The sequence below is a fragment of the Phalacrocorax carbo genome, chromosome 4 (assembly GCF_963921805.1).
Source record: "Phalacrocorax carbo chromosome 4, bPhaCar2.1, whole genome shotgun sequence".
In the NCBI taxonomy this organism is placed as follows: domain Eukaryota; kingdom Metazoa; phylum Chordata; class Aves; order Suliformes; family Phalacrocoracidae; genus Phalacrocorax; species Phalacrocorax carbo.
Window position 1 is genome coordinate 19,064,536 of NC_087516.1, and position 27,100 is coordinate 19,091,635.

At 36.3% G+C, this 27,100-nt stretch overlaps 1 protein-coding gene across 4 annotated transcripts in view; it reads left to right on the forward strand.

Annotated features, from left to right (window-relative positions):
* SLIT2 (slit guidance ligand 2) overlaps positions 1-27,100 on the forward strand; it is a 283,621-nt gene that overhangs the window by 243,385 nt on the left and 13,136 nt on the right. For all 4 annotated transcript variants that reach the window (XM_064449221.1, XM_064449223.1, XM_064449222.1 and 1 more), the window contains 7 exons: positions 636-760; positions 894-991; positions 2,412-2,551; positions 15,260-15,353; positions 17,806-17,943; positions 18,034-18,274; positions 18,607-18,737. In XM_064449221.1, coding sequence (XP_064305291.1) covers positions 636-760; positions 894-991; positions 2,412-2,551; positions 15,260-15,353; positions 17,806-17,943; positions 18,034-18,274; positions 18,607-18,737 — 967 coding nt within the window. The remainder of the gene's footprint in view (positions 1-635; positions 761-893; positions 992-2,411; positions 2,552-15,259; positions 15,354-17,805; positions 17,944-18,033; positions 18,275-18,606; positions 18,738-27,100) is intronic.

The window sequence follows — 27,100 nt, forward strand, 5'->3', positions numbered from 1 at the left end:
ATTAACGGTACAGTTGTCTAATGCAGTAATGCACAGAACTGTGGCTGAGTCCATAAGGGAGCAAAGCGCAATATAGAGCTATTTACGGTGAGATAGCTTGGACAATGCAATTTATGTTACAGCTCACAGATGCTCAACCAATTTACAGGTAATTTTACTGGTTCATTTTGCCATCTCTGTGATCTTGCAGATAAAAAAATAAAACAAAAATACATTAAGAATAGTGTTCTCAGTAGCACCATCAAGGGTGGGACTGCAAACCCTTTTTCTCATAGGCAGTTTTTACCCTCTAAAGAGACAAAAGCTTGAAACTGTTATTCATTTTGTTAATACAAATGGAAGGTAATTACCATGAATCAGAACTGTACAGATTTCAGAGAATGGGAATATGGAAATCACTTTGGCGTCAGCTTCTTTTTTTTAAAAAAAGTGCTAATTTAACCAAAAATCCAACCCCAAATTTATTTGGTCATGTCAAAAGAATTAAGGACAGTCCAGCATTCCATTCACAAAGAAACACCACAAGTTCTAAAATACAAATTTTATTTTAAAATTTAAAGCAATGTGGCAGATATATCCCGTCAAATATAAATTAATAGTTGTTTGTTTCTGACTATTGAATCTGTATTTTTAAGGGCCTGTGGATGTTAATATTCTTGCTAAGTGTAACCCCTGTTTATCAAATCCGTGTAAAAATGATGGAACCTGCAACAATGACCCAGTTGACTTCTATAGATGTACTTGCCCATATGGTTTCAAGGTAGGTACTGAATGAAGAGGAAAAAGCTGACTGCAATGTAAGCTTGTCCTTAACAACCTTTAAGTTTTATTTGGCTCCCTTCCACTAGTGTCTGTATTTTCTTCTTAAATTATAACTGTTGTTCCCTGCATAGGGTCAAGACTGTGATATTCCCATTCACGCTTGCATTAGCAACCCGTGCCACCATGGTGGAACTTGTCATTTGAAAGAAGGAGAAAAAGATGGTTTCTGGTAGGTTGTTTTTAATAGTAATAATAGGATGGAAAACTACTGAGTTTTATACGCTGAAATAATTTTGGTGTTAATCTTCGGGTTCTCTGCGTTTGCTGGTAAGTACACCACAAAGGCAGATTTTCAGTGCTTCTGAAGTTTTCAGAACATGTCGCTGTCCTTGGAAAGCTTCTAACGCTTTGAAACTGTTAAAAACAATAACAAATGACTGTGATTAGTTAAGGCATATCAGGTCAAGACAACATAGTATTGACTCCATTATGCTAATTAATAGCTAGCTAGATCCCCGCTGAAAAAAATCTCACAATTCATCTGTTGTCGTGTGTATTACTTCAACAGACAGCATGTAAATGATAAAATGTAAATCCCAGTGAAACAGAAAATTAATGATTCATTTGAAACTCACTATGCCAGCAGATAAACATGCTGTGAGCATTTTTAATCTTCAGTTATTTAATCACACAGTACAATTACTCCAGATGTACTTCATGAATTATGAAATAAAGTTCTTTAGCATTCTTATGTGAATTATTAGTCATTTAATAATCTACACCTCAAGCTTGTTAGAAATGACACTTCAAAAAGATACAATTCACTATCTTGCAATTCATTATGACATTATTCTTATTTTTTAATCCAAATTCTGCCCAAGTATTAAATCGTTATCTATTAAAAATTAAGCGCATACATCTTAATACTGTGCCTCTAGAATTTAAAGTGACAGAGTCATGTCTCAGAATTTGACCTTTTGCATTTGTTTGTCTGAACACTACATATTTTGAAAATCAAAGCAGTCTTATAATCAAAGCTGCAGAAATTATAGATAGTCCATATTGCAATGCAATGTATGTGTAGTCATGTTTGAGTGATCTTTTACATTTCCTATCTATTTTGATGTGTTTGTTTTGTATAAACATATGTAAAAGCAAAAAACATTACTGCTTTGAAGAGTTTATACAGGCTTTGTTTTTATCTAGTAATGCATGTATTGTGTGCGTAACATTAAACAGAGTTTGATGTTGGTAACTGAATGATAGTGGAATACTACTATTACATATCAATCCTTGAATCCACAGTCTTTTCCATGTGTTTAAATTAAAAAAAAAAAAAGGATCCATTCCCATAAGAAATATAATCTAATCTTATAATATAAAGGTAGCACACTTTTCAAAAGGAATGTTCAGTGATTTAATTTAAGAAGCTCTGTAAACTAAAGATTAAGGCACAAATTTAGAAGCCTTTTTTCTGTAATTCATAATATGAAAAATACAAGTTTATTATATAGAGTTTTACATTATATCAACCATGTTCCTTTATGGGATAGTGATTAGGAATTATTGTACCTATTAATTACAGACCTTCTTGTCTGCTCTCCCCAGCTAAAATGTCCATGTGGTTAGTTTTGTTTTCTGTATTACAGGTGCACTTGTGCAGATGGATTTGAAGGTGAAAACTGTGAAGTAAATGTTGATGACTGTGAAGACAATGACTGTGAGAATAATTCTACTTGCGTGGATGGAATTAATAACTATACTTGCCTTTGTCCACCTGAATATACAGGTAGGAGTATCAGAGAAAGTACCGGTAATTCAAGAATTCCTAGCAGAACAGTAGCATTTTTCAGTCTGTAGGTGAATTAGTAGTTACTCTACAATTGACTTAAAGCCAGGTTTCCCTCCATATTTCTTTCCTATATGGTTTGTAGTCAAAAGCAGACTGAAAGCCCACTTTTTAATTCCTTTGTTAGTTTTGAAATTACAGCATTTTGATATTTAAAAGATCATTCAGAATGTGTCCCCTCCCTACTGTTTCCCAAACCCAGACACCCCAGTGAAGAACCTCTGTAGCTGTAGAAATCTGAAAAATATTCTGCTTCTATCCTGTATTCCTCATGTTACTAACAGGGCAGAAAAGGATCTGTCTGTGCCAGAAGGGAACTGAATTTGGCACCCCTGGATGCTGTCCTGCCCTACATTAGAAACATTAATGCAGAGGGTGATGCTTTCTGTTCTAGAACAAAAAAAAAAAAGAAAAAAAGAATCATTACAGAGCATGTAATTATTTGTTTCTATTAGTTGGCAGCCAGGCCAAAGCATTCCCCTCTCTGAGGTAGCGGGCCTTTTGCTTGCTGTCATCATCTCTGTGGGAATGGAAGATCGTTAGAACAGCAACACGGGAGAACAAGAAGTAGGATCTATTGTCTACATTGATCTGTTTTATAGTTTTTTTCTAACTAGACAGATCTATTTTCTGCCAGCTAGCTGACCACTAGGAGAACACAGAGCTTAAATTCGCAAAACCATGAGGCATAAAAAAGAAATGTAAAATCCACGATAACTTGGGAATTAACTCTACCCAGTCATCCAGTATTCAGGACATGGTTTAGGAGGCATGGTGGTGCTGCGCTGACGGTTGGACTTGATGATCTTAGAGGTCTTTTCCAACCTTAATGATTCTATGACTATTAATATCTTTACTTTAATCAGTCCTATCGCTTCTGCCCAGTGAGTTTTTCAGTATCCTCAAGGAGCACTAAATTTGAGCTTTGGAAAACTGGGAGGAGAGATGAACTCCTGAATTAATTCAATTTATTGAAACCGTAGCTAACTCCTTTTTAATCCAAGGTATTTCTATCATTACTTCTACAACCTATTGGATTGCTCAAATGTTTTAGGCTATTCAAATTTAAAGACAATATTTAAATCTTGGAAACCCACAGTGAATGAAGATGATAGGACACAGATATAAGAAATACAACTTCTTAATCTAATCTATGTATTCATCCAGTACTTATGCTGTTTAAATGTTTGGTAGAAATTTCCCCATACACGATAAGCTACATTACTTACAGCAATACAGGTTAAAAGTATGAGTAGCCAGAATAAGGTATCTAATAATAAGTGGATAGTCCACATCTGGAAGAAGAGACAATCTTCTGCTTAGACAAAATACTGTTTTGCCAAGTATTGATACCTTAATACCTAAGAGCAATTGACAATTCAAGCCTTAGAAACAAATAATAGGTAACAGCATCAGTAAGTGGAGACAGGCATTTGCTGTTTCTCCTAGAACTATATTTCAGCTATATGTGAGTCGAGCTTCAGCTCCCCTGGGATCAATTGCTATGTCTTTTAAAAATGTGATCAGATATTCTACTGCGTAGGCTGGAAGAAAGCAAACCAAAGTCACATCAGTCCAGTGTTCCTGTTCAGTGGCTTCAAGCTAAGAGGTTTCATCTAGCTATTGTACAGTAGACAATTCATTTGCATGTGCATTCCTCCTCTGCAGCTTTGCAGGTGTTTTTACCTGTGTCGTTCATTTCTTCATTTTCAACAGTGCTCTAGATGTGTTTAACAGCTCAAGTCAATGGCTTGCTGTATTCACAGTATGCCATGGGACGGGCCTGTTTTGTATTAAATATTCATGGAGTGGACACAAAGGCTTGTTTATATGTGCTAGCCTAAAACTTTGATTAAGTGTGCCTATTGCGTTTCTGTAGTATTGTAATTGAAATGTACATTTTACATTTACAGTTGAAACAGCAATTGTAGAATTTTATATACCTCTCTATGGTTAGAGCAAAAAGGAGAGCATAAACACTGGTGACATTTTTCATGTTTGTATTGCAGTTGTACTTTTTCAGTCATAATAGAAGAAAGTGTATTTTTTAATTTGATTCATAATTGTGCATAATTCTAAAAGGAAAATACTATGAGTTTACGTTACATGGCAAGTGTTTTTGTTTGCTAACTGTAATTCTTTCAGAAAAAGGGACTTGCTTTTACAGATGCAATGCCTACTCATAATCGCTACTGAAGACAGTAGGTCATGTGAGTAGGTGAGAATCCCTCACCAGCTCTAAAATAAATTAAAATAATCTGCTTGTAATCAGCTGTTCTGGTTTTTAAAGAATGTTGAGAATTTACACTATCTCATCAGATTTTTTTCAACACATTACCAAAAACAAAGACACATGTACTTTTTAAATGTACACCAGAGCCTCAACTCATTTTATAGATAAGTTGGGCAAAAATTGTAGCAAAAGTTCATGTTTTTCATTCCACAGGATACGATACAGAATTCTACAGTATATTAACAATGCTACAAAGCGTCTGAGGAGAGGGCACAATGTCTGAGATCCTAAGTAATTTTTGAGATTAATTGTAAAAAGAAAATATAAAACATTGAGCTAGTCAAGGGTCTTCATGGCTGGTATCCTTGATCTTGCATAATAATTAAATAACTTCCAGTGTTAAGAATTAGACTGACAGTAGCCTGGGTACAGCAGGATCTAGAAATGGTAACATCCAGAATATAAAGTAATCTTACAGTTGCCTCAAGTGTGTATGAGGTACCAAAATATTTATAGGAATTTTTTTTTATCTCTGGCCTATAGCCTGATTTGAAAGATAAGTAACAGAATCCCTGTCCAGTACGATACAGTGACTTTCATGAGGAACTTTGTAAACATTTGGATTTTGGTATCTGTTCTAACAGGTTACATTCAGATAAGCATATTGCTAATGTGGGTTTTTATGAAAGGCATTTTTCACTAAACAAATTCATGTACTAGCTGGGCAAAAGTAGGTTAACAGTCAGGAAAACAGGCTATATATTCAGTAGGTAAAAAGATCTTTAAACTCAAAGATACTTATCTCTAGCTCAGAAAGTCCCTGAGTTGGAAATTGCTGGAGACTGGGACAGTATACATGCCAGGAAAATACCACCATAGGCTTCTCCTGTTCTCTTTTAATTCTGTTGGCAATACTTCGAATTGTCTGTGTTCAAGATGTCACAGCATATATGTACTGAATGTGGAAGTGCACCAGCCCAGAATATTTTTCTGGGTGAATGGTTATCTGCAAATATGCTTTACGTTTCAGTAGCCCAGTATAAGGAAGAAGTCACCTGAAACTTGATGGTATGAAATGTAAATCGTTCTTCTTTAAAGTTTTATTTTCATGTGGAAGGCTTCTTAGAATCTCGAATTAACTCTAAAAATATATACAAAAACTACAAAATATGTTGTAAAGAATGATTGCAGCGCAAAACCAAGCAGTCGCTTTTTGACTTTTCTAACAATTCCATGAAAATTGACATTTCTCAAGTACGCACTGTTGACTGAAAACAAACAATTAAAAAACTCATTATTTCATTGCTTAAGAATCAGGAATCCGTTTTTCTCTGCCTCAGTTAAGTTTTACAACTGCCTCCACAGTTACAGGTGGAAAGAGAAAGAATGGTATTTGCACTATACTATGAGCTTTCTTAAGATCATAGACTGTAACTCTGAAACAACAGTAAGCAAATGGAATCAGCGGACACTCAGAGTGTCTGATGAAACCTTGAGAAATAAAACATACAAAATACCTCACTATGTCCTGCACTCTTTAACCTCGCTACTCTCTTAACATTATCATCTCCTTTATTTTAACCTCAGTCTAGTAAACTTCAGGTCATTTTATGTACATTCTGTAGATTACAGATGATCATTTCTTTTGCTCGTTATCATCAGTCATTAGATCAGAGATCTAACCGATCCAGAAGTAAAACCTTTCTTTTGCCACCAGCGGCATGTACTTCTTACCTTTTCTGTTTGTTTTGCTCTGCTATAGGTGAGACTCTGAAGCTTGCTTCATTTTGCTATATCAACCTCTCTGCTGCTGTAGTTGTGCATTAGCTTAATGTGCTATGCTGTTGTATTACAATGTAAAAAGTCTCTTGTCTCTTCTGTCTTTGTCACTGCAAGCTGCTAATCTGAATGAAGTGGAAAAAGGTCAGTTGTCTTTTAAGCCTATTTTCACTTACTTTGGTTTCTCACTTTCCTTTCCGTAAAGGTGCATGGATTTCAGTTCTTAAAAATGATCAAATAAATCGTATATGGATATAATTTAGAAAGCTCACTGCAAATCCTCAAATAAGGCACTTGCCTCTTGTTGTGAATACATCTCAGGAGAATGCCATTGAAGATGCAGATCGCTGTGCAGGAGTACTTTAATGCAACCTTCATTGTCTTTTTTCCAGATGTATGAAAAATTTGTGCAGGCACTGATAGGACTAACAAAAAAGTTTACATGGTGATCTTCTGAAATCTTTATTCGCATCACCTTAAAGACATACCTCGTTCTGTTCTAATGTATTCTCTGTTTTATAGCACTGTTTTGTGTTAATTTCTTTGTTAGATTATAGTACTAGAAAATATGCTGGAGTATAAAATGGCAATCTTCTTACTCATTATTTCTGTGGTGATTTTTTGCCGTAAATATCTATAGAATATGAAATGACCGCATTAAGCTGAGGCTATGGTGCAAGAAAGGTAATAGTGGAGGAATTTATGACACTGACATTGGGTATTCCTGATTTTTATTTTTTTTTTAAGTTTCTGCCTAACACTTATGTCACTAACAGAGATAAACCATCTTCTGTACAACCTGATCATCTATACCGTCTGAGAGCTAACATAATCATGATGATGTATTTATGAAGCCATCTATTTAGTTTTAAAAGCAAATGATTCACCTTGTAGTGTATTTGCCATTGATTCGACAAGTATATTTTGCGGTCTATAAAGCATTATTTCACAAGTAATAAAAATACTTTCATTATCCATGAAATAGCATGTTGAGCAAGGCTGCAATTATACCATCTGTGTTGATTAATTTAGACATCTGATGACTAATTCTTACAACTTAAACTCAGAGCCTAATTTCTCTCTGTAACTGAGGGAGAGAACAAGACTTTCCCAGAAAGTGATTCCATCCACAGGTGTTGCATGCTTAAAGCTGTGTTCCATTTAGACATGTTGCCATATTTGCGTTTTATTATTACTTATCTAGACAGCGAAGATAGCCTCTTGTTTTTCTTTTCCCTTGTCACTTACAAAGTTATTTTTCTACACTGTTCTGTTACGATCCCAGTATGAAGCTGGTTGAAAAACTAGAAAAAGTGCAAGCTCAGTATAACTAACTATAAAAGTTGAGTTCTCTGTTACTCTTGTTTCTAATTTAAAAAAAAAAGTAAAACCCAAGCAGATTACAATAACTAGTTCAACCTCTGTGAGTCATGGATAAAATTTTGCTTTGTCACTGCTTTCCAGTACCGTAAATTACAGAATTTTAGGATTCACTTCTAGAAATTAATAGAAAAACTTAATTTCTATGTTCATAAAAAATAGCTTTTCAAATGGGATGTAACAGGAGGGATGCTACCATGAAAAGCCTCAAGTCTCCATTTCAAGTTGAAGCAGCTGTTACCTGTGTATAATTAGTCTTGCTGATAGTTTAAATGTCTTTAAATGTGATTAAAGGTAGAAAGGCAATGAATCCTAAACAGAGCTGTAGTCGCTGTAAGTGTATTGCACAAGTGTGAACTATAACATATTAAAATGACAGATTATATCAAGAACAGATTTCTCACAAACAAATTATCAAACACCCAGGGGCTGTGATCTAAGTTCAGCACCAAAATAAAGCAGATGTGTATGTGATACGTACTTGTGTTAGCTTGTCAGCTGAACATGAAAGTTACTAATGCTCTATAAATTGCTTGGAGGATCAGTCAGTTTTATCATGCCAGACATCTTTTAAATTGTGATAGGAAAAAAAAAGGGAGGGATAATTTTAAGTAATTATCTCAGTTTAAGGCCTAGACACATATATGTATATATTTTTATATGCTTCAAAACTTCGTTACATGGCCTTCTTGCTACTACAGTAAAGGAGTTGAGTTACTACTTCCAATTCACTTAGTAATCAAATAAGTACCTGCCTAAAATTTAAGCATCCATGTAATCAAATGCAAATCACGTCGTATCAAACTTGATTAAAAGTTTAATTATTTCATTAAATCAGGGTTGCAATCCTCATTCTTGTAAGAATTACACATAAGCATTGCAGCTTCTTAGAATAAAGAGATACCTTTCCTGCTCTTACTTTTCATCACTCATTGTAAAATTTTCTGTTTAATCTAGCTTCATATACTTCAAATTACTATATTAAAAGCTCAAGTATTCTTAAAATAATTTTACTGCATTTTCATAAAGGGGGAATATACATGATATCCTTGGCAAGCTGAGCTACCTGCTACTAGTTTAATCACTGCCATTACTGATTCTGGTCTATGATCCATCCTTTCTTTTTCCTTAATTGTGTTACAGCTTACCTGCCTTAAAGTTACTACTTTTTCATTGTTGGCAAAAAGCATATGTAAACAACTAGAAATGTTAAACTAAATAAGCCCCATCTGACACTGAGATCCACAAGCTTGGTGCATAGATGAACAGAGTTAAGCAATGGTGAAAGATAGGAACAGTCCAGCAATTAATTGGATCTAGAATTTGACTTAAAAATTAAATTCCAACAAAATCTTCAGACTCATGGTTATAAACTGCATCCTACTGTGACTGTAAGCAACTTTGCCCTTCATATAGTAGAGATTTTTATTTGTCTTTTCTGAAAAATGAGCTCAAGACTTTAAATAGTTTTTACTGTCTACTGTTCATCAAACTCAAGACTTCATAAAAACATATCACTTTTCTGTATATAGTTTGTTAAATGTCACATTTTCCAACCGCTTCTACACTCTATTGGCTATTTGACTCAGAAGTAATTAAGCAGAGGCCTCCAGTCAAAGACTCAGATAATAATACCTAATTGATAAAACACAAATACTGCAGAAGTTGACCCACAATATATTGCAACCAAGCTCAGAAGCTGGGATGGACATATACGTATACATATAAAATCTTGCTATTCTAGCAATTACCAGTGTGTCATATATATTTGTTATTTTAGCTTTGGAACAGCTAATAAGTCTTCTAGCAAAAACCTGATCTTGATAATGAAAACTGACCATTCTTTCTTTTGCATTCTGTCTCTAGTTTTTATTCTAATATGATACTCAGCTTTGCTAATACATTAGTGATTTTAAGCTTGTTTCTTCAGTAAGCTTGCCTGTAATTAGCCATGTGCTATGGTATTCAGAAGCCCATGTTCATTTGTGTTACAGCTCTCCTCTTCATTCAGAAATATAGTGGCTGACATTACTTTATTTGACTGCATTTTGAATTTTTTTGCCCAACTATTCAAAATACCAATGATGTAAATCCTTTTTCACCTCATTGCATTGTTCCTCATTATTTGTTGTACATGTCTTAATATACTGGAAAATTCAGAGTTAAGTTTTTCTGTGATTTATAATCTGATCAAGTCATGAGAATGAATTAACATACACAGAGGAATCACAAACTGACCTGTGAATCTAGCAAACTTCGGTTAGTTAAACTTTGGTTAGTTAATCAAGGATTACACCCAGTCCATCACGAGTATTTAAGAGTGATGTCTAGCCGTTTAAGTCTGCATCATGTAGCTGCAAAATCTCAGTAAATATTCCAGTCTTGATCTAGGACAGTCGTGTTCATTTGGACTGTGCCTACCACACAGAGTTCCTCTGGTTGCAATGCTACTCCGTACCAGAATCCAGACTCCCTAGATTAATTAAGCAAGTTGTCTTATGAAAGGAGTTATTGCTGGTTCTGATTAAACTTTGGAAGCTTTTCATAGGATTTTTGACACTTTATCCACTGCTTATTTTTAAACAAACTAGTCTGTTGCTTATTTTCCTACATACAGAAATGTTCCCATCTTTCAAAAACATAATTACTTAGCCAAGCTCTTACAGAAGCCTCTGTTAAAATATTATTAGATGAATAAAAGAATGTGCACATACATCGGTGTCAAGCTTCCTTGAATTGAGACATATATTTCACAATCTTTTTTCATTATTTTGAAGTATGGTTTTTAAAACAGTGTATTATGCTTCCCAAATCAGGGAACCCCCTAACATTTCCTTCCAGTAAAGCCAAGGAGCCTAACTTGGTAAATCTGATATTTCCTTCAATGATTATTTCACTTTGATCACTGTCTCTTCATTTCAACAAAATCACTTTCTCCCTTTCATATTGTCTCAATTAAATTCTGAGTAACACATTGGTTATTCAGTACATCAAAAGAGATGTTGCTCTACCAGGAAACTATTTTTCAGTGGTTCAGATTCCATGTCATATTTTTACGTACCTTTTCTGTTTACTTCTTCACAAACAGTTATCTTTTAGTTATGGGAATGCTCCATTCAGAACATAAATCTGTCAACAGTATGAATGAAGAACTTGCACTTGAGTTATTTTGGTTTGTTCTTCTGGTATTTATATTTCCATTCAGAAATTCAGTATCTGATGTACATATTTTGGATTCCATCCTGAATATTTTTTTGTTTTGGTTTGGTTTTTTATTGATCCTGTGTGCAAGTCTATCAAGAATTCTACTCTTTGTTTATAATGAAAGTTTGTACTTTATGTAAAACTGACTTTTTTGTTCATGAGGTTTTTACATTATTATTTCACTACATGGACCACCATGTTTACCATGTCCTTTCCTTGATTCCTGTTTCCTTCCCTAGGCTAGTTCCTACCAGACTGTTTAACTGAAAGCTCCCTCCAGTGATACGACTGTGACATTTCAGGGTGCATAGTTTGCAAATGCAAGGGGAAACTTTTCTTCCTCTTACGCTGTCACAGCACAGAAAGTCCTGTCTTTTTAAAAGACAAGTGGGTTTTTGAATCCATGTTTCTCTTTTTCAGTGTGTGCACTTTTCTACAGAGTACTCAGATCAAAGTCTGACTATGATCTCCAAAATACCTGATGATGTTTGCAAGCCATTTGGCTGCGGTAGCCCTGGTAGGGTAACATTGATCTTACGATTTGAGGTGGACATTTTTCAAAACTGTAAGCCCGTTTCTAATTTAATCTTCCAGTTTGACCCTTAGTCTCCATGCAGGATCCACAGCTATGACTTGGGAATTAAGACTTTGCAAGTGTCCCTGAGCTTTTCGTGAGGTGATTCAGCTTTCGGTGTATTTCAGAAGATTTTAGGGCCATCTTCCTATGACTGCTAAAATGCAGTGTCCTCTAACTAAGAAACCATGTATTTTATAAGGAACTGGGTGGGGGTAGAATTTTAAAAATGAACAGGCTTAGACACTGCTCAGTAAGGCTGTCTGCCACACAAGAAATTCAAAGGTCTGTGCCAATAATAAACTAAGCCATGGTGCAATTACAATCCTGTAGCAAAATCAATGCCAGTTCAGCAAAGTTGACAGCAATGGGGAGATTCCTTGCTTCTATTATGCCAGTCCTAATTTGCCTTTTTCTAGGTATTTTGGGGGTTTTCCATTGAACTTTTACTTTGATTCTAACTAGAGACAGCAAGCCTCCAGTCCTTCTTGAAAGATAGGCTCAATATGTCACTGTCAGAAAGTCTCTGATATACTGTTAGAATTTAAATAATCTTGGGAATGTTTAGAGGTGTTTTTGTCCAACTCTTTTAAGTACTGAACAGCCATATTTTTATTATTTGAAATTAGGGTGTCATTTATTTTGCAGTATGTAATTTAATATAGAATATATGCCATGATAAGATCTTTGTGTGTGTGTATATATATGCAGATATATATACACATATATGTAGGCACATATATACATTTCTAAGCCATAGGAATGTGTATGAACTAGGTTAAAAAAAACAGTGATTTTTACTATTCCTCTCCATGTTCCTGAAAATCTGAATTCTCTCTTCCATATTTATACCTCATTCTTAAATGTTGCTGACCTTTCAGCTATTACAACAAGTTCTGCAAATTGACTAAATGCTATGTGAAGAATTACTTCCTCTTATGTATGTATGTTTGAACAAAACCCTTTGAAAAGAGAAAGGGAGCTGGTTTTTGTTTGATATATCGTGGGATGCAAAGAATCCCTGGTATTTCAGGATTCTTTGTGCACTGACCTAGTCATAACAGTTGCACATTTCCACACTAATAAGTCCATTGAGAGTTCGAAGAGGCTTTGAGGATAGAATTAAAATCCTTTGTATTAGTCATCTTCAGTGGCCTGCATTTGATCTTCACTCAGTTTCCTATATATATTGACTAAGTCACACTGTTACTGACAGTTTTCCTTCAGGACAGTTAAGTAGCCTATGCTTGAAGGCCATTTTCTTGTGTTAACTCAAAGTTTTATTTGGTTTTGTAGGGAAAATGGACTACTTGGAAATTGGTAATGTGCTATCATTTTTTTTACTTAGAAAAAGAAATCTTTGTGTAGAAGCAGCCTGGAACTTTTGGATGGCTGCAAAGTACTTGTCTAACTCGTTTTGGCTTCTCCTCTCATTTTTCAAGATGTAAATGTCCCATGTCTTATCATACTTAGCATACATGTTTTAGATGTGTTTTTATCCAACATAGCCATCTTTGGCTCTGGTCCAGTTTTGACTTTTTCCCTGTCCTTGCTTTAATGTAGACTGTTCCTCAACTCTTTTAAGTTTTTTGTTTATTTGTCCATCATTTTAAATAAGTTCTACATACCTTAAGAGATAAGTCCTGGGTATAATGTCTCAAGTCCTGGGCAGTCAGTATTCATATTCATGATATGCAGTTTTAAAGACAAGTATGTAAGCAGACTTGCTGTGAAAAGGACAAATTTCTCTGGAGGAGCTGTTGAACCTCTAAAAAAAAAAAAAAAGAAGAAAAAAAAAAGACAAATAGACCTTTAACCATCTACTGTTGCTTTCAGTTTACTGTGAGGTGTACTTCTGTAATTCCAGGGAAGCCCATGAAAGCAAGAAGGCAGCTTCTATGTGGTGCTAGGCACTTGGCAAGGAGTGACGTAAAATATCAGAAACCTTATTGCTTAATGATAGTAGTAGCTGATACGCATACACACAGATGTGTAAATTTCTGGAAGATATCTTCATTCATATATTCTCTCCAAAATCTCCATTCCCATGTTATTATCCTGTACCTTTCTCCCTTTTTCAATCTACCTGTTCCTGATTCTACCGAAATTGTGGCCCAAAATGGTCTGTCCTCCTTTCCCCGTACCATATTGGTGATCGTGCGGTCCTTATCCTCAGTACTGTGTTAACAGTTACAGGAAGGAGGTGAAGCCGTTATATGCTATTTTAATCTCAGGCTGCCCTCCAGCAGATACTGATCCTTCAGCTAACTACACCGCAGGCCACTGCCACACTCAGAGAACTAAAACTGAGGGATACCAAATATTGTGCCTCTTTGAAGGGAAGTTCAGCTTAAGCAGTGGAAGTATCTGCTCATCCACTAATGTCTTCTGCTGTTTTATTCCTAATTTTGGTGTACAGTTCTACTTCTCTTTGCTCACTAGCTCATCTTTTATTACTCGACAAATGACAAGGGGCAACCCGACTCCTTCCACAGTTTTAGGGCCTGATAGACCTGTGAGTCCCTAATTTCAGTGGACACACAGTTTATAGCTGTTGATTGTACATCTGTTCTTCATATGGATGCTGGAATACAGATATCTATTTTACAAACCAGTGATAAACTTTGCAAGTGCACTATTCATGGTATCTTCTGATTAGTTAGTCAGGGAACAAGACATTGTTGATCTGTTTACACATCTGTGTTTCCTTGTCATAAAGTTGCAAATAAAATAATATTTTAATCATATTAAAATATTTTCTAGATTATACAGCCCATGTTGGAAATAGATGCACTGTTAGGCTTTTAGCAGCAGGGAAAGGTAGACATTGCACATGCATTTTTTAAATTTTCATTTCTTTTCACAGAACAGATACAGATAATTATGGTATATTAACAAATGCAAAAATTGGAAAGTCATATTTAAGAAAAAGTAGAAAGCAAGTTTTAATTTTGGGATAATTGGAATTGTATTGACATGCAGTGATATTAACAGGGTTTTTTCATGTAATAGATTACCTATAGTGCAAATCTGGTTATTTCTGTGTAATGAGCTTAGAAATATATAAAAGCATACTGATGACTTGTTTGTCCTGGTGAGAAGAAATTCAATCACTAGTGTTTTGCTGTACAGCAGAGCTACATAAATAATGTAAACAAAAATCTTTTTTTCACAAAATTATCATTTATATCCATGGATAGATGTTTGACATTGAAGTAAATTTTTTATAAATGTGTTATCAGAAAGAGTATTTATTGTTATTCATTGTTAGTTATTTATTAATATTTATTTATTTATTATATATATTTATTATATATATTTATTTTATATATTATATAAAGGTAGTATTTATTATTATATCATGAAGTATGTGTTTTTCAGTTTAACAAAGTTGTGCCAGTTACTTTTAAAATAGGAACAGCTATTTTCAGGTCACTGTGATGTTTTCACTGAACTGACGGCATATATTATATTTCAGGTGAGCTTTGTGAGGAGAAACTAGATTTCTGTGCTCAAAACCTGAATCCTTGCCAGCATGACTCAAAGTGTATCTTGACACCCAAAGGATACAAGTAAGTCTAAAGTATTGTCACAGTCCAACTGAGTCTAAATTTCTGGGTTTTTATCCTGCTTAACTTCTTTTCCTTTTGCTTTAGTGGAAGCAAGTTCTATTATCAAAATCCTAAAATCAGTTACTATCAAGCATTATGGCAGAATAGGCTGTAATTTACATGTAGATCTACATTATTATCTTAAATATCTTTTACTGGATTTTATGGATCCTTAACAGCTCTAATTCCAGTCAGATTTTAAATAGTAACACAGAATAGAGCAGTTACTCTACGTGACAGCCTATACAAAATCCTTTTAGAGCTTGGACAGTAGGAAAATAATTGCATTTAATTTAAGTGGAATAATTACACTGCCTTCTGAGAAGTAATTGTGAAAGAGATTATTAGGAAGGCACAATGGAAGGTACAAACTAAAGAAGTCTGTCCCCAGGAAAACTAATCTTTAATTAACACCATATCCTTTTCATAATTAATTAGTATGCCCTATTTAAAGTGGTTTTAATAGGCTTTATGTTAATAAATACAGGAAACCTGCAGCTTTCAATTGTTGTCATAAGCACCTGGTTTATGCACAGTATGCTCCTGTGCTAAAATCAGATTACTTATTATCATTCCCACTATAAAAAAAATTACATTTTATTTAAAAATATGGTTAAAAAATCATCAAATACATTAAATATTCAAATTAACATGAAATGAAAGTGATAGTTTTCTACTGGAAAATAGAAAACTTGTTGGATATAAATTGTTGTGTGTTACATTTTCTTTGTGCAACTTGAATAAACCTAGTTTGGCATCTTATACATTACTGCCACTCTGAGGGTGGTGAGGCACTGCAACAGGTTGCCCAGAGAAGTTGTGGCTGCCCCATCCCTGCAAGTGTTCAAGGCCAGGTTGAATGGGGCTTTGAGCCACCTGGTCTGGTGGAAGGTGTCCCTGCCCATGGCAGAGGGGTTGGAACTGGATGATTTTTAACCCAAACCATTCTGTGATTCTATGATTAATAGTCCAGGTTACTTTCTGAGATATTAAATCAGAAAATAGCACATGCAGTAACTTCAAATATGTATCTCAGTCAGCTTTTTAATACCGTGCTTTAGATTCTTTTTTCATTTTTATTACGCGTATATGTTGAATAAAAATTGAGACATTTGATTGAAGTACTTAATTTAAAATTACACCGATATTTAAAATCATTCTTGGCACTTCAGAGCAAATTTTAGAATACTAAAACACCAAGGAGGGAATCACAAGATCTAATGAAATCAGTTACATATATCTTAATTGAAGGAAAAAATATATCATGTGGATGCATGAATTTGTAGTCTTTTCCATTCATTGTTCACAGAATTCTGGACGCTCACTCAGTCTAATATATGAGAATTCCCTGAAGAAATGCCACTAGCATTAACAATGAAGAGTTGGGGGGGGGGGGAAGAACCAACAAAAAAAGTTACATACTGTCTTGAGGATATGCTGTTTCTAGTTTAATGAGGGCTTGGGGAGGGCAGAGGATGTGTTTTGAGACTTCTGTTAGTTCACTAACTATGCAGATATTTATAGTAAATGAGGCTGGTGGAACTTCAAGGGATAAAAATTATGCATAGCCTCTAAACTCTATAAATGGAGCATTGGTCCATTCATAGCTGTTCAGTTGACAAAAAAAAAAAAAATCCATCAGTAATATAAGCCTTGGATTATTTGTCTTGGTTTCAGCAACTAAGCATATTGATTATTTTTAGTGTTCACAGCCACTTACAACATCCTGTAACATTCTGCATTACTCATAAATTCCAAAAACAACTGTCAAAATTATTCATGAGGGCTCTCTAGATTTCAAATATTTCACAGAACCACAGAATCACAGAATCCCAGGTTGGAAGGGACCTCAGGGATCATCTAGTCCAGCCTTTCTGGGAAGAGCACAGGCTAGACAAGATGGCCCAGCACCCTGTCCAGACGACTCTTGAAGGTGTCCAACGTGGCCGAGTCAACCACTTCCCTGGGGAGATTATTCCAATGGGTGACTGTCCTCGCTCTGAAAAATTTCCCTCTGGTGTCCAATCGGAATGTCCCCAAGAGCAGTTTGTGTCCATTCCCCCTTGCCCTCTCCATGGGACTCCTTGTAAAAAGGGAGTCTCCATCTTCTTTGTAGCTACCCCTTAAGTACTGGTACATGGTGATGAGATCCCCTCTAGAATCACATTTAAACCACAGTTCTTCAATATAATGGCAGATGAGTAACCATGTGTAACTAACAAACCTGTATTCTTTACATATGTAGATTCCTCATATAATAATGACTAAACTACATAGTCTTTACACACAAAGTCACAGTATTGCATTATTTTTTCTTGAGTTTTAAACAATTCTGTAGTTCCTTAACTTTGTCATAAGCACACTGTATTGCTAAAAGGCACTGTGCTATCCCACCTGCTTTCCTGTTTCACAGATGTGATTGCACACCTGGATATGTAGGTGAGCATTGTGATATTGACTTTGATGATTGCCAGGACAACAAATGTAAAAACGGAGCACAGTGTACTGATGCAGTTAATGGATATACATGTATTTGCCCAGAAGGATACAGGTGAGAAAGATCTAAGACAGTACAAACACGTTTGTCTTTTGTCAGAGTTGATTTTATTAGGAAATACTAATTTTTTCTCTTTGTATTTAGTGGCTTGTTTTGTGAGTTTTCACCACCAATGGTTTTACCTCGCACCAGCCCTTGTGATAATTATGAATGTCAAAATGGAGCCCAGTGTATCATAAAAGAGAGTGAACCAATCTGTCAGTGTTTATCAGGCTATCAGGGTGAGAAATGTGAAAAGCTGATCAGTATAAACTTTGTCAACAAAGAATCCTATCTACAAATCCCTTCAGCTAAGATACGCCCCCAAACCAATATCACTCTACAGGTAAGATTGCTTGTGTTGTAGATTCTGATATGGAAAAGAGTGTAAATGACTTTTCATGGTGTGGAAAATTAGCCAAAGTTCTTATTGGCTCACTTAAAGAGCTTTTCACAGCTTGAGCTAAAAATCCAGAAGAGTCACTGGAATAACTATATTCATATTGAAGTATACAGGCTTATTGATTGGAAGAGAAAGTTTCATCAGGTTGTCCTTCAAGGAAGAATTTCATAGTGAAGTAATAGACTATGGCAGTAAATTCAGAGATTCACTTAATACAGCATTTTGATTTAATGCTTATTTTTACTTCTTTCTAAGTGTTTGTTTCTTTTAACTAGATTGCCACAGATGAAGACAGTGGGATCCTGCTCTACAAAGGCGATAAAGATCATATAGCAGTAGAGCTGTACCGGGGTAGAGTGAGGGTCAGTTATGACACAGGATCTTATCCAGCCTCTGCTATTTACAGGTGAACCCAGATGAAACAAATTTCTAACTAAAACAAACCACATAATTCCTTATATCAAAGTCACATTTTTTTTTAATAGATGGTTAAAAGAACTGTATATGCAAATGAATGTATTGTCAGACATTTAAAACCTATTGCCAAAATAAATGATTTGGCTTGTAAAATAACTCTAATGCAGATATGTCAGGAAGATAATATATATTTGAACCATTAAAACTGAGGTAAGAGTTAGCTTTCAGCAGAGTATTTATACAGTTCTGTAAAGCTCACATGGGGAAGTAGAGTTTTTTCCATAATGTTACTGCCAAATAATTTCCTATTGTGCAGGGTAAAGTGCAGAACTATACTGCATAAGCAGAAATAAAATGGAAGTTTCTCTTCTGTGTTAGGCAGTCATATAATGTGGGACTTTTCCCTGGCAAGTGAAAATAAAGCTAAAAACTTGATTCTGAAGAAAGGTACTACCCTTGAAAAAGAAATGGGGTTTGCTTCCAAAGTCATTAAGAGACAGAATCCACATCTGCTTCTGGAGAATAATTTTTCAGGATTTTTTCAAGTCAAATTTCTCTCGTTCTCTGAAAAATTACCACCTGAATTTCTGGGGTCAGTGGGGAGGGTTTCTGTAACTTCCTAAGAATTTGCAGATAGACATTGCAAGACTGAGGAAAAAGACAAGAGGCATCTCTTCTTGGCCTTGATTGCCCTATTGTTGCTACAAATACATTCAGAAGGAAAGGGGAAGTGTTAAATGAATCTTCTTTTGCTGTATTTACACCTTTTGTGTTGTAAAATTATATCCAGTGTATATTTACTTGCTGGAGTTTATAGCAGCTGGCATTGTTCTGCATTCTATTAGGGGCATTCCATTGAAAATAAATTATTTTTAGAAATGATTGCACTCAAATGGCAACATAAAATCAAAATCTTAAGATTATATAGCAGGGAAACAGTGCTAAACTTTCTTAGGTAATAACACCAAGGGAAGTGTGGTGTTAGTAGATTACTAAAAGCATTCCACAGAAAAAAAAATCATTCCTATAAAATACAACATAACGTTGTTTAGTAAAAGCATAGCCTTTTACAATAAGCATCTTAAGGTTGCTTTTATTTTCTGATGCAATATGTATTTCATAAGGGTTTTTTACAATTCCATGAAATGGCTTAATATGTGGAAATAGTATGAATTTTATTTGTATAAATTTTAATATATTAAAAATAGGATTTGACTTTACAGGAGGTTGAAGTACTTAATGCATATTTAAAACTGCATGAAACATTCACTTTTCTCAATGACTACAATTCAAAATAAGATTATTTTTGTTTTAAATCTGGGATAGTGCTAAAGACATTTAGACTATTTTGTCAGGAGTTTTTTTTTTTTTTAATTTCTATTTTGACAGGTACAGCTAGCTGTCTGAGAATAGGAAGCAATAGGAATCAGGATCATATGTAATTTCTTTCACTCCCATTGGTTTAATCTATTGATAATACTTCTTCCCATTCAAAATATCTGTTTCCTTCTCATTATTTTAACGCTTTCTGCACTATTACTGGAATATGATACATACTGGTAGTTCACACTTGTCCGTTTTAGTTTTCTAGAAAATGATTGGAAAACAATACTCACACAGGTAAAATTAAAAACCATAAATGTAGAAGGGATTAATAACAAAGTAATCAATTAACAAACAGTCCCACATAGGTTAGTGTTACAGAACAATTAGAAGTATCTCCCCTACAGAGCTGATCAGCTGTTTTGGATTATGTGACAAGTGAAGAATTCAGGCACAGTGAAGGAAGGGATGGGAAATGTAGTTATAGGGTGACACAGTTGTTTAGTGAAGCAAATACATACTTGTGTTGTATGTAGCAGCAACAGCAGCAGCAGCAGCAGTAGTAGCAGTAGTAGTAAGAACCTCCCTTTCATTTCAGATAAGTATGATGGTGAGTTTCTGGGAGATATTTGAAAATTGTCATGTAATGGTATGAAGATCAACTGTAATGAAGTTTTTTGCCCTTGAGGGAAGTGCTTATGTTGGTAGCCATGTATACATTTCCACATTTGTATATATGTTTGTGCATCTAGTGATCACTGTACAAATTAGATATTATTTCATTTCTATTTCAGGTTCTAGAAAGGAGTATGTTGTAGCACAGGATCTTCTACACATTGTACTCTATTCTGTTCATCCTTTCCAACCTATTCCTATTTTTCTAACTTCTTTCCAGCCATCCCTGTTTCCAGTTCTTAACTGTTTTACCTTCCTAGGATGTCTGAAATTTCCTGCCCTTTTTCAGCTCTTTCCCTTCTTTTCACCCATTCATTGCACATTGTCTTTCTGTACTTTTGTTACCTATTAAAGCTGTGTCCTGTCATGTTCCCGGTCTTTTCAGTCCCTCCCTTTGGTTTCTTTCCTCCCTTCGCTCCCTTCTCTTTTTTCTGAGCCAGTCAGATCTGATCATCTTTGCTCATAAACTGCTCACAGACATAATCTACATTAACCTGCTGATTCACTTTTCTGTGTTTCATCCTCCTCAGTCTCCTCAACTCACTTTCCAGTCCTGTTTTCCTTACAATCCACTACCATGCATTACTCTGATTCTTGATTTATTCCAACTATTTCTTGCCCAGTCCTATCTCTTTCTCTTCTTTCCCTGTAGGCCTAAGTTTTGCTGCTTCTGCATGAGAACCACACAGTTTCTTTCTCTGTCCATATAACCTTGATTTATCTATGGCAATACCTTCTCTTTGGCCGCACTATTCCTGATACAAGCCAGGATGCTGTTGGCCTTCTTGGCCACCTGGGCACACTGCCGGCTCATGTTCAGCTGGCACAGAATCACAGAATTATTAAGGTTGGAAAAGACATCTAGGATCATCAAGTCTAACTGCCAACCCAACACCACCGTGCCTCCTAAACCATTTCCCTAAGTGCCATGTCTACATGTTTTTTGAACACCTCCGGGGATGGTGACTCCACCACCTCTCTGGGCAGCTGTTCCAATGCCTGACCACTCTTTCAGTGAAGAAATTTTTCCCAATATCCAATCTGAACCTCCCCTGACGCAACTTGAAGCCATTTCCTCTTGTTCTATCACTAGTAACTTGGGAGAAGAGACCAACACCCACCTCACTACAACCTCCTTTCAGGTAGTTGTAGAGAGCAATAAGGTCTCCCCTCAGCCTCCTCTTCTCCAGACTAAACAACCCCAGTTCCCTCAACCTCTCCTCATAAAACCTGCTCTCCAGACCCTTCACCAGTTTCATTGCCCTTCTCTGGACACGCTCCAGCACCTCAGTGTCTTTCTTGTAGGTGATGGGCCCAAAACTGAACAGAGTATTTGAGGTGTGGCCTCACCAGTGCCAAGTACAGGGGCACAATCACTTCCCTACTCCTGCTGGCCACACTATTGCTGCTACAAGTGGGTTTGAGTGCCCAGATCCAGCAAGTACTCTGCAGCCCAAAAGTACAGCTGGAAGGAAGGTGCTAATCATCGGTGTGTTGAAACATAGCCAGCATGGGCAAAGAATTTGGGGATCTAGCCCTCCCGTTTCTGCAGACTTCCATGTTTTCAAGATTTTAACATCTTGCCTCAGTGAATTTTCAGAAGGATGACAAAAGAAGAGACATGGTGCCAGCCCACTGCCAAATGTCATGACCTGCAAAACAGGATTAATAGAAGCATAAGAGATAGGAGTGTGTTCTCTTCATTTTGGGAAACTATCTGGTCTGTTTAGAAAAATAAAAGTCAGTTTCAGGCACAATTCAGGACGTAAAATTTTAGAAGAAACAGCTAAAGTTTACCAAAACTATAAATAGCTAAAATAATATTGTGAAATAGTGTGGTGGGTAGTCCCCAGTAGGCAACTACACACCACGCAGCTGCTCACTCACCTTCTTTTCCACCCCAGTGGGACAAGGGAAGAGAAAAGGAAGAATAAAAGTCAGAAGAATCATGGGTTGACATAAAAATAGCTTAATAACCAAAGGAAAAGTGGAGGAAGAAAGAAAGCAAAATAAGACAAGTGCCGCAACTGCAATCACTCCTCATCTCCCATGGGTAGAGCAATGCTTAGCCAGTTCCCAAGATAGATAACCTACCTAGTCCCCCACCTGCTCATTTTGCCTCATTTTACCGCTGAGCCTGACACCCTTTGGCATGGAATATCTCTTTGGTGAGCTTGGGTCATCTGCCTGGTTGTGTCCCCTCCTATACTCATGCGCACCCCTAATCTATTCACTGTGGGGACAGAGTGAGAAACAGAGAGGGCCTTGACACTGTGCAAACATTATTTAGCAACAGCTGAAACATTAGTGCGTTATCAGCATTGTTTGGGTCACAAATCTAAAACACAGCACCATATCAGCTATTATGAAGAATATTAACTCCATCCCAGCCAGACCCAGTACAAATAGGTGATGAATTATAAAAGAAAACAATTAATGTATTATTTTTTATCAGAGAGATGAAGCAGAAGAAAGAGCATTTAAACTCATAACATTTAAGAAAATGAGGCTTAAGAATGATTTGGTAACAGGGTAGATAGTTTGCAAACTAAGATGGCAAGTTGCTTACAGCGAGAAGGACAGAAAGGAAATTAAAAAACAGAAGTTTATCAAGTGACTTACATATTTCATTAAGGAAGTGAAGCTTCATGGATAGTACTGGAAAAAGAATAAGACAAGTCATACTCCACTGAACAACTATGAGATGCCTGAAATAGAGCCCAAAATAAAAAAAACAGCCAATAGAGAGATTCAAATAGATGGTTTATAATATAAATGGCAGCCAAGAAATAGTGTGTTGAAAAGGAGTCAAGTGGGAGCTGTAAAGCCTACCGAGGTGCTTGCAGTAGCAACAAAACAAAGTTACAAACAGATGATTCAATCATGATAAATATGCGGAATCGCCAATAACAGCAGTCTAGCTGTGTAGAGTGAATGAGAACTGATTTACCAATGGGAGTTGACTGCAGAAAGAGCCATCATCCCAAAAGCACTCATCAGTCAATCTGAGTAACAAGATGAGATTATGGCAGTGCCAAGACCAATAAAGAAAATAAATTAACCGGAGATGGCTATTTGGGAAAAGTTGATGCACTTGGATTTTGTTGTGTCTGGACATACATTTTTAAATGTTAAATATTTTTACACAAAAAAAATCCAAAACCCTTTTCATTCTGTAAACTAGTTTTCATCATATATTTATTGGAAATATGGGAATTTTTCTTCCCAAATCATTATTCTTCTACAGAGTTCCAGAAGCTTTAAATCAGTTTTTTCTTACAGCTTTTCATTAGGATCTATGCATTCAGCTCTCATTTCTCCGGTGGGAAATGGGCTAGAAGTAACGTAAGTGCACTGGCAAGAAATATTGCATAGATATGCCTTGTGTTTATTTCCCCTTTAATTTAAACCACCCTAACCTAGGAGGGCTCCTCTTTCTGCAGTAAATTTTTACCAGTAAAACACTTGAAACTAGAAGCTTTTAATAATCACTCTTAACAGAGACATTCCCTTTACACATTATGTTTTACACATCCCTGGAATGACCTCTTGCTATAAAAAATTCATTTTCTGTGTTGCGCTCAGCCTTTTAAATACTATTGTGTGAAAGGTTAATAAGTTATAAAATAACATAAGTTTCCTTGGAACAAGAACATTATATTAGGGTTTCTTGCTTACTTAAGTCAAGAAGTCATATGCATTTTGATTTCTTAGCACATCTTTTTTCCCGGATTCATTGAATATTTGAGTGAATGAATGAATGTGTTAAACAAATTAATGCTGGCTTTTCTTACTGCTTGATCACAGCAAACAAAACTCTTGATACCCTGAATAGACCTTACTCTTTAGGAATGATGAACCTGACCTTTTCCTTCCCTGCTATGGAAGCTGGCAGTCCCATTCCTGCCCACTCCCAAAAAGTGTTTATTCTGCCAGTGCCTGCTCTGTTGTATGTTTGCACTTTCACATAGAGCTGAATTTACATAAAGCATGCATGCTACCATGCAGATCTTTTGTCCATATTGAGCTGAGCCTGTCCACACTGTTAGAGTTGTGTCGTGGTTTAACTCCTGAGGGTAACCACGCCCCACACTGCTTGCTCACTCCCTTCCAGTGTGATGAGGGATACAATCGGAAGGGTAAAACTGAGAAAACTCATGGGTTGAAATGAAGACAGTTTAAAAACTAAAGCAAAAGCCAGGCACACAAGCATAGCAAAACCAGGAATTCATTCACTGCTCCCCATGGGCAGGCAGGTGTTCAGCCATCCCCAGGAAAGCAGGGCTCCATCACGCATAACGGTTACTTGGGAAGACAAAACACCATCACTCTGAATATCCTCCCTTCCTTCTTCCCCCAGCTCTGTGTGCTGAGCAAAACATCATATAGTATGGAATATCCCTTGGGTCAGTTGGGGTCAGCTGTCCCAGCTGTGCCCCCTCCCAGCTCCTTGTGCCCCCCCAGCCCACTCGCTGGTGGGGTGGGATGAGAAACAGAAAAGGCCTTGGCTCTGTGTAAGCCCTGCTCAGCAGTAACTAACACATCCCTGTATTATTAACACTGTCTCCAGCAAAAATCCAGAACATAGCCCCGTACCAGCTACTATGAAGAAAATTAACTCTACCCCAGCCAAAACCAGCACAAGTTGGCAATAAATAGCTAAGAAGCTATTTAATGTGTCACAGCTGTAAAACAACCATGTGAATGCTTCTGATCTGTTCCAGGACAAAAGCAGTTAGGTTAATTAAAACATCACTAGGGATGTTATAAGGTAATTTGCTTGATTTTTGCCTTGAGATTTAGGAAGCTAATCCCTTTTTGCTATGCTGCTTTCCTAATGAGAAGAGCTAACTGACTGTATGACTGTTCAGTCCATCTCAGGCTATCATACAATTGGTTCATTTAAATAACTTTTTTCAAAGGCTTAAGCTCAGTTATTTGATGGTGCCCTGAAGCAAGTAAAGGCTCTCATGGGAATGGTTGTAATGTCTGGTTGCTGGCTACATGGCTCATTGTCATAAATTCCCTGCAGCCATACATTCAACTCCTAATTCTCCTGTGGAAAATGAGCTAGAAGTAAATACAACAATATATTCAGTCCCGGCATTGAGTAATAATATACTTCATTCTATGATGTACTTAAACTGTGTTCAAGTGCAGAGTAGTTACCCTGCACTTAAACATTTGCTGTGTAGATATTGAGGCTGGTAAGCATAGGCAGATATTTCTTGTACTTAGTAACATGTATAGGCTTGTCCAAGCACCATGCTTGAAACAAGCCTTTTCTGCATTACGCCCTTCAGAAATTCTCCTACTACTGAGTTCATATCTTGTTAGTAAGGAGAAGGAAATGGTATATGTAGGCAAGAAAAAAAAATACAGTATTCACTGTACTAGCCAGATGCTGAACACATAGAAATAACTATGCCTAATAAAGATAACAAATTACTTTATTGCTAACATCAGTAGAGCTGTCTGAACCAATGATGTGATTTTGTCTGGCAGGACTAAGGTTAGATGCAGTTCCATATTTCATTAAATAGTAGGCTGGTATATCACTGGAGTCAACTCAGGCAGTCAGACTTGCAAACCCAATACTACGCAACATGTAGGATACACGCCCACATACAAATAATGTCTTGAAATAACACTAGAATCCTAGAATGGTTTTGGTTGGGTGGGAGCTTTAACAATCATCTAATTCCACCCCCCTTGCTGTGGGCAGGGCCATCTTCCACTAGATCAGGTTGCACAAAGACCCATCCATCCTGGCCTTGAACATTTCTTATGATGGGGGCATCCACAACTTCTCTGGCAACCTGTCCCAGTGTTTCTCCACCCTCATATTAAAGAATTTCTTCTTTACGTCGTCTTCTTTCACTTTATAGATTCTATCTAATCTAAATCTACCCTCTTTTAGTTTAAAACAGTTCCCTCTTGTCTTATTGCTACAGGCCCTACTAAAAAGTCTGTCCCCATCTTTCTTATAAGCCCCCTTTATGTATTGAAAGGCCGCAATAAGGTCTCCCCAGAGCCTTCTCCAGGCTGAACCCCAACTCTCTCAGCCTTTTTTCATAGAAGAGGCATTCCAGCCCTCTGATCATTGTTGCAGAAGAACTCCAAACTTTTTTTGTGTTCAGCTTCCTGCCTAGTAAATGCATTTCAACTGATGTTTAGAATATCATCTATATTTACACAGCTCATTACTTGATGAGGACAGGAATAACTGAATGAAAAGAGGCTATTCATTTACAATATGTGTTATTAATAGAGTGTTACTGATGGGGTATTAGATTGTATTAGCTCTTAAGCACACGTGCATTGCTTAAAATCTAGCTTTCAGGACACTCCACT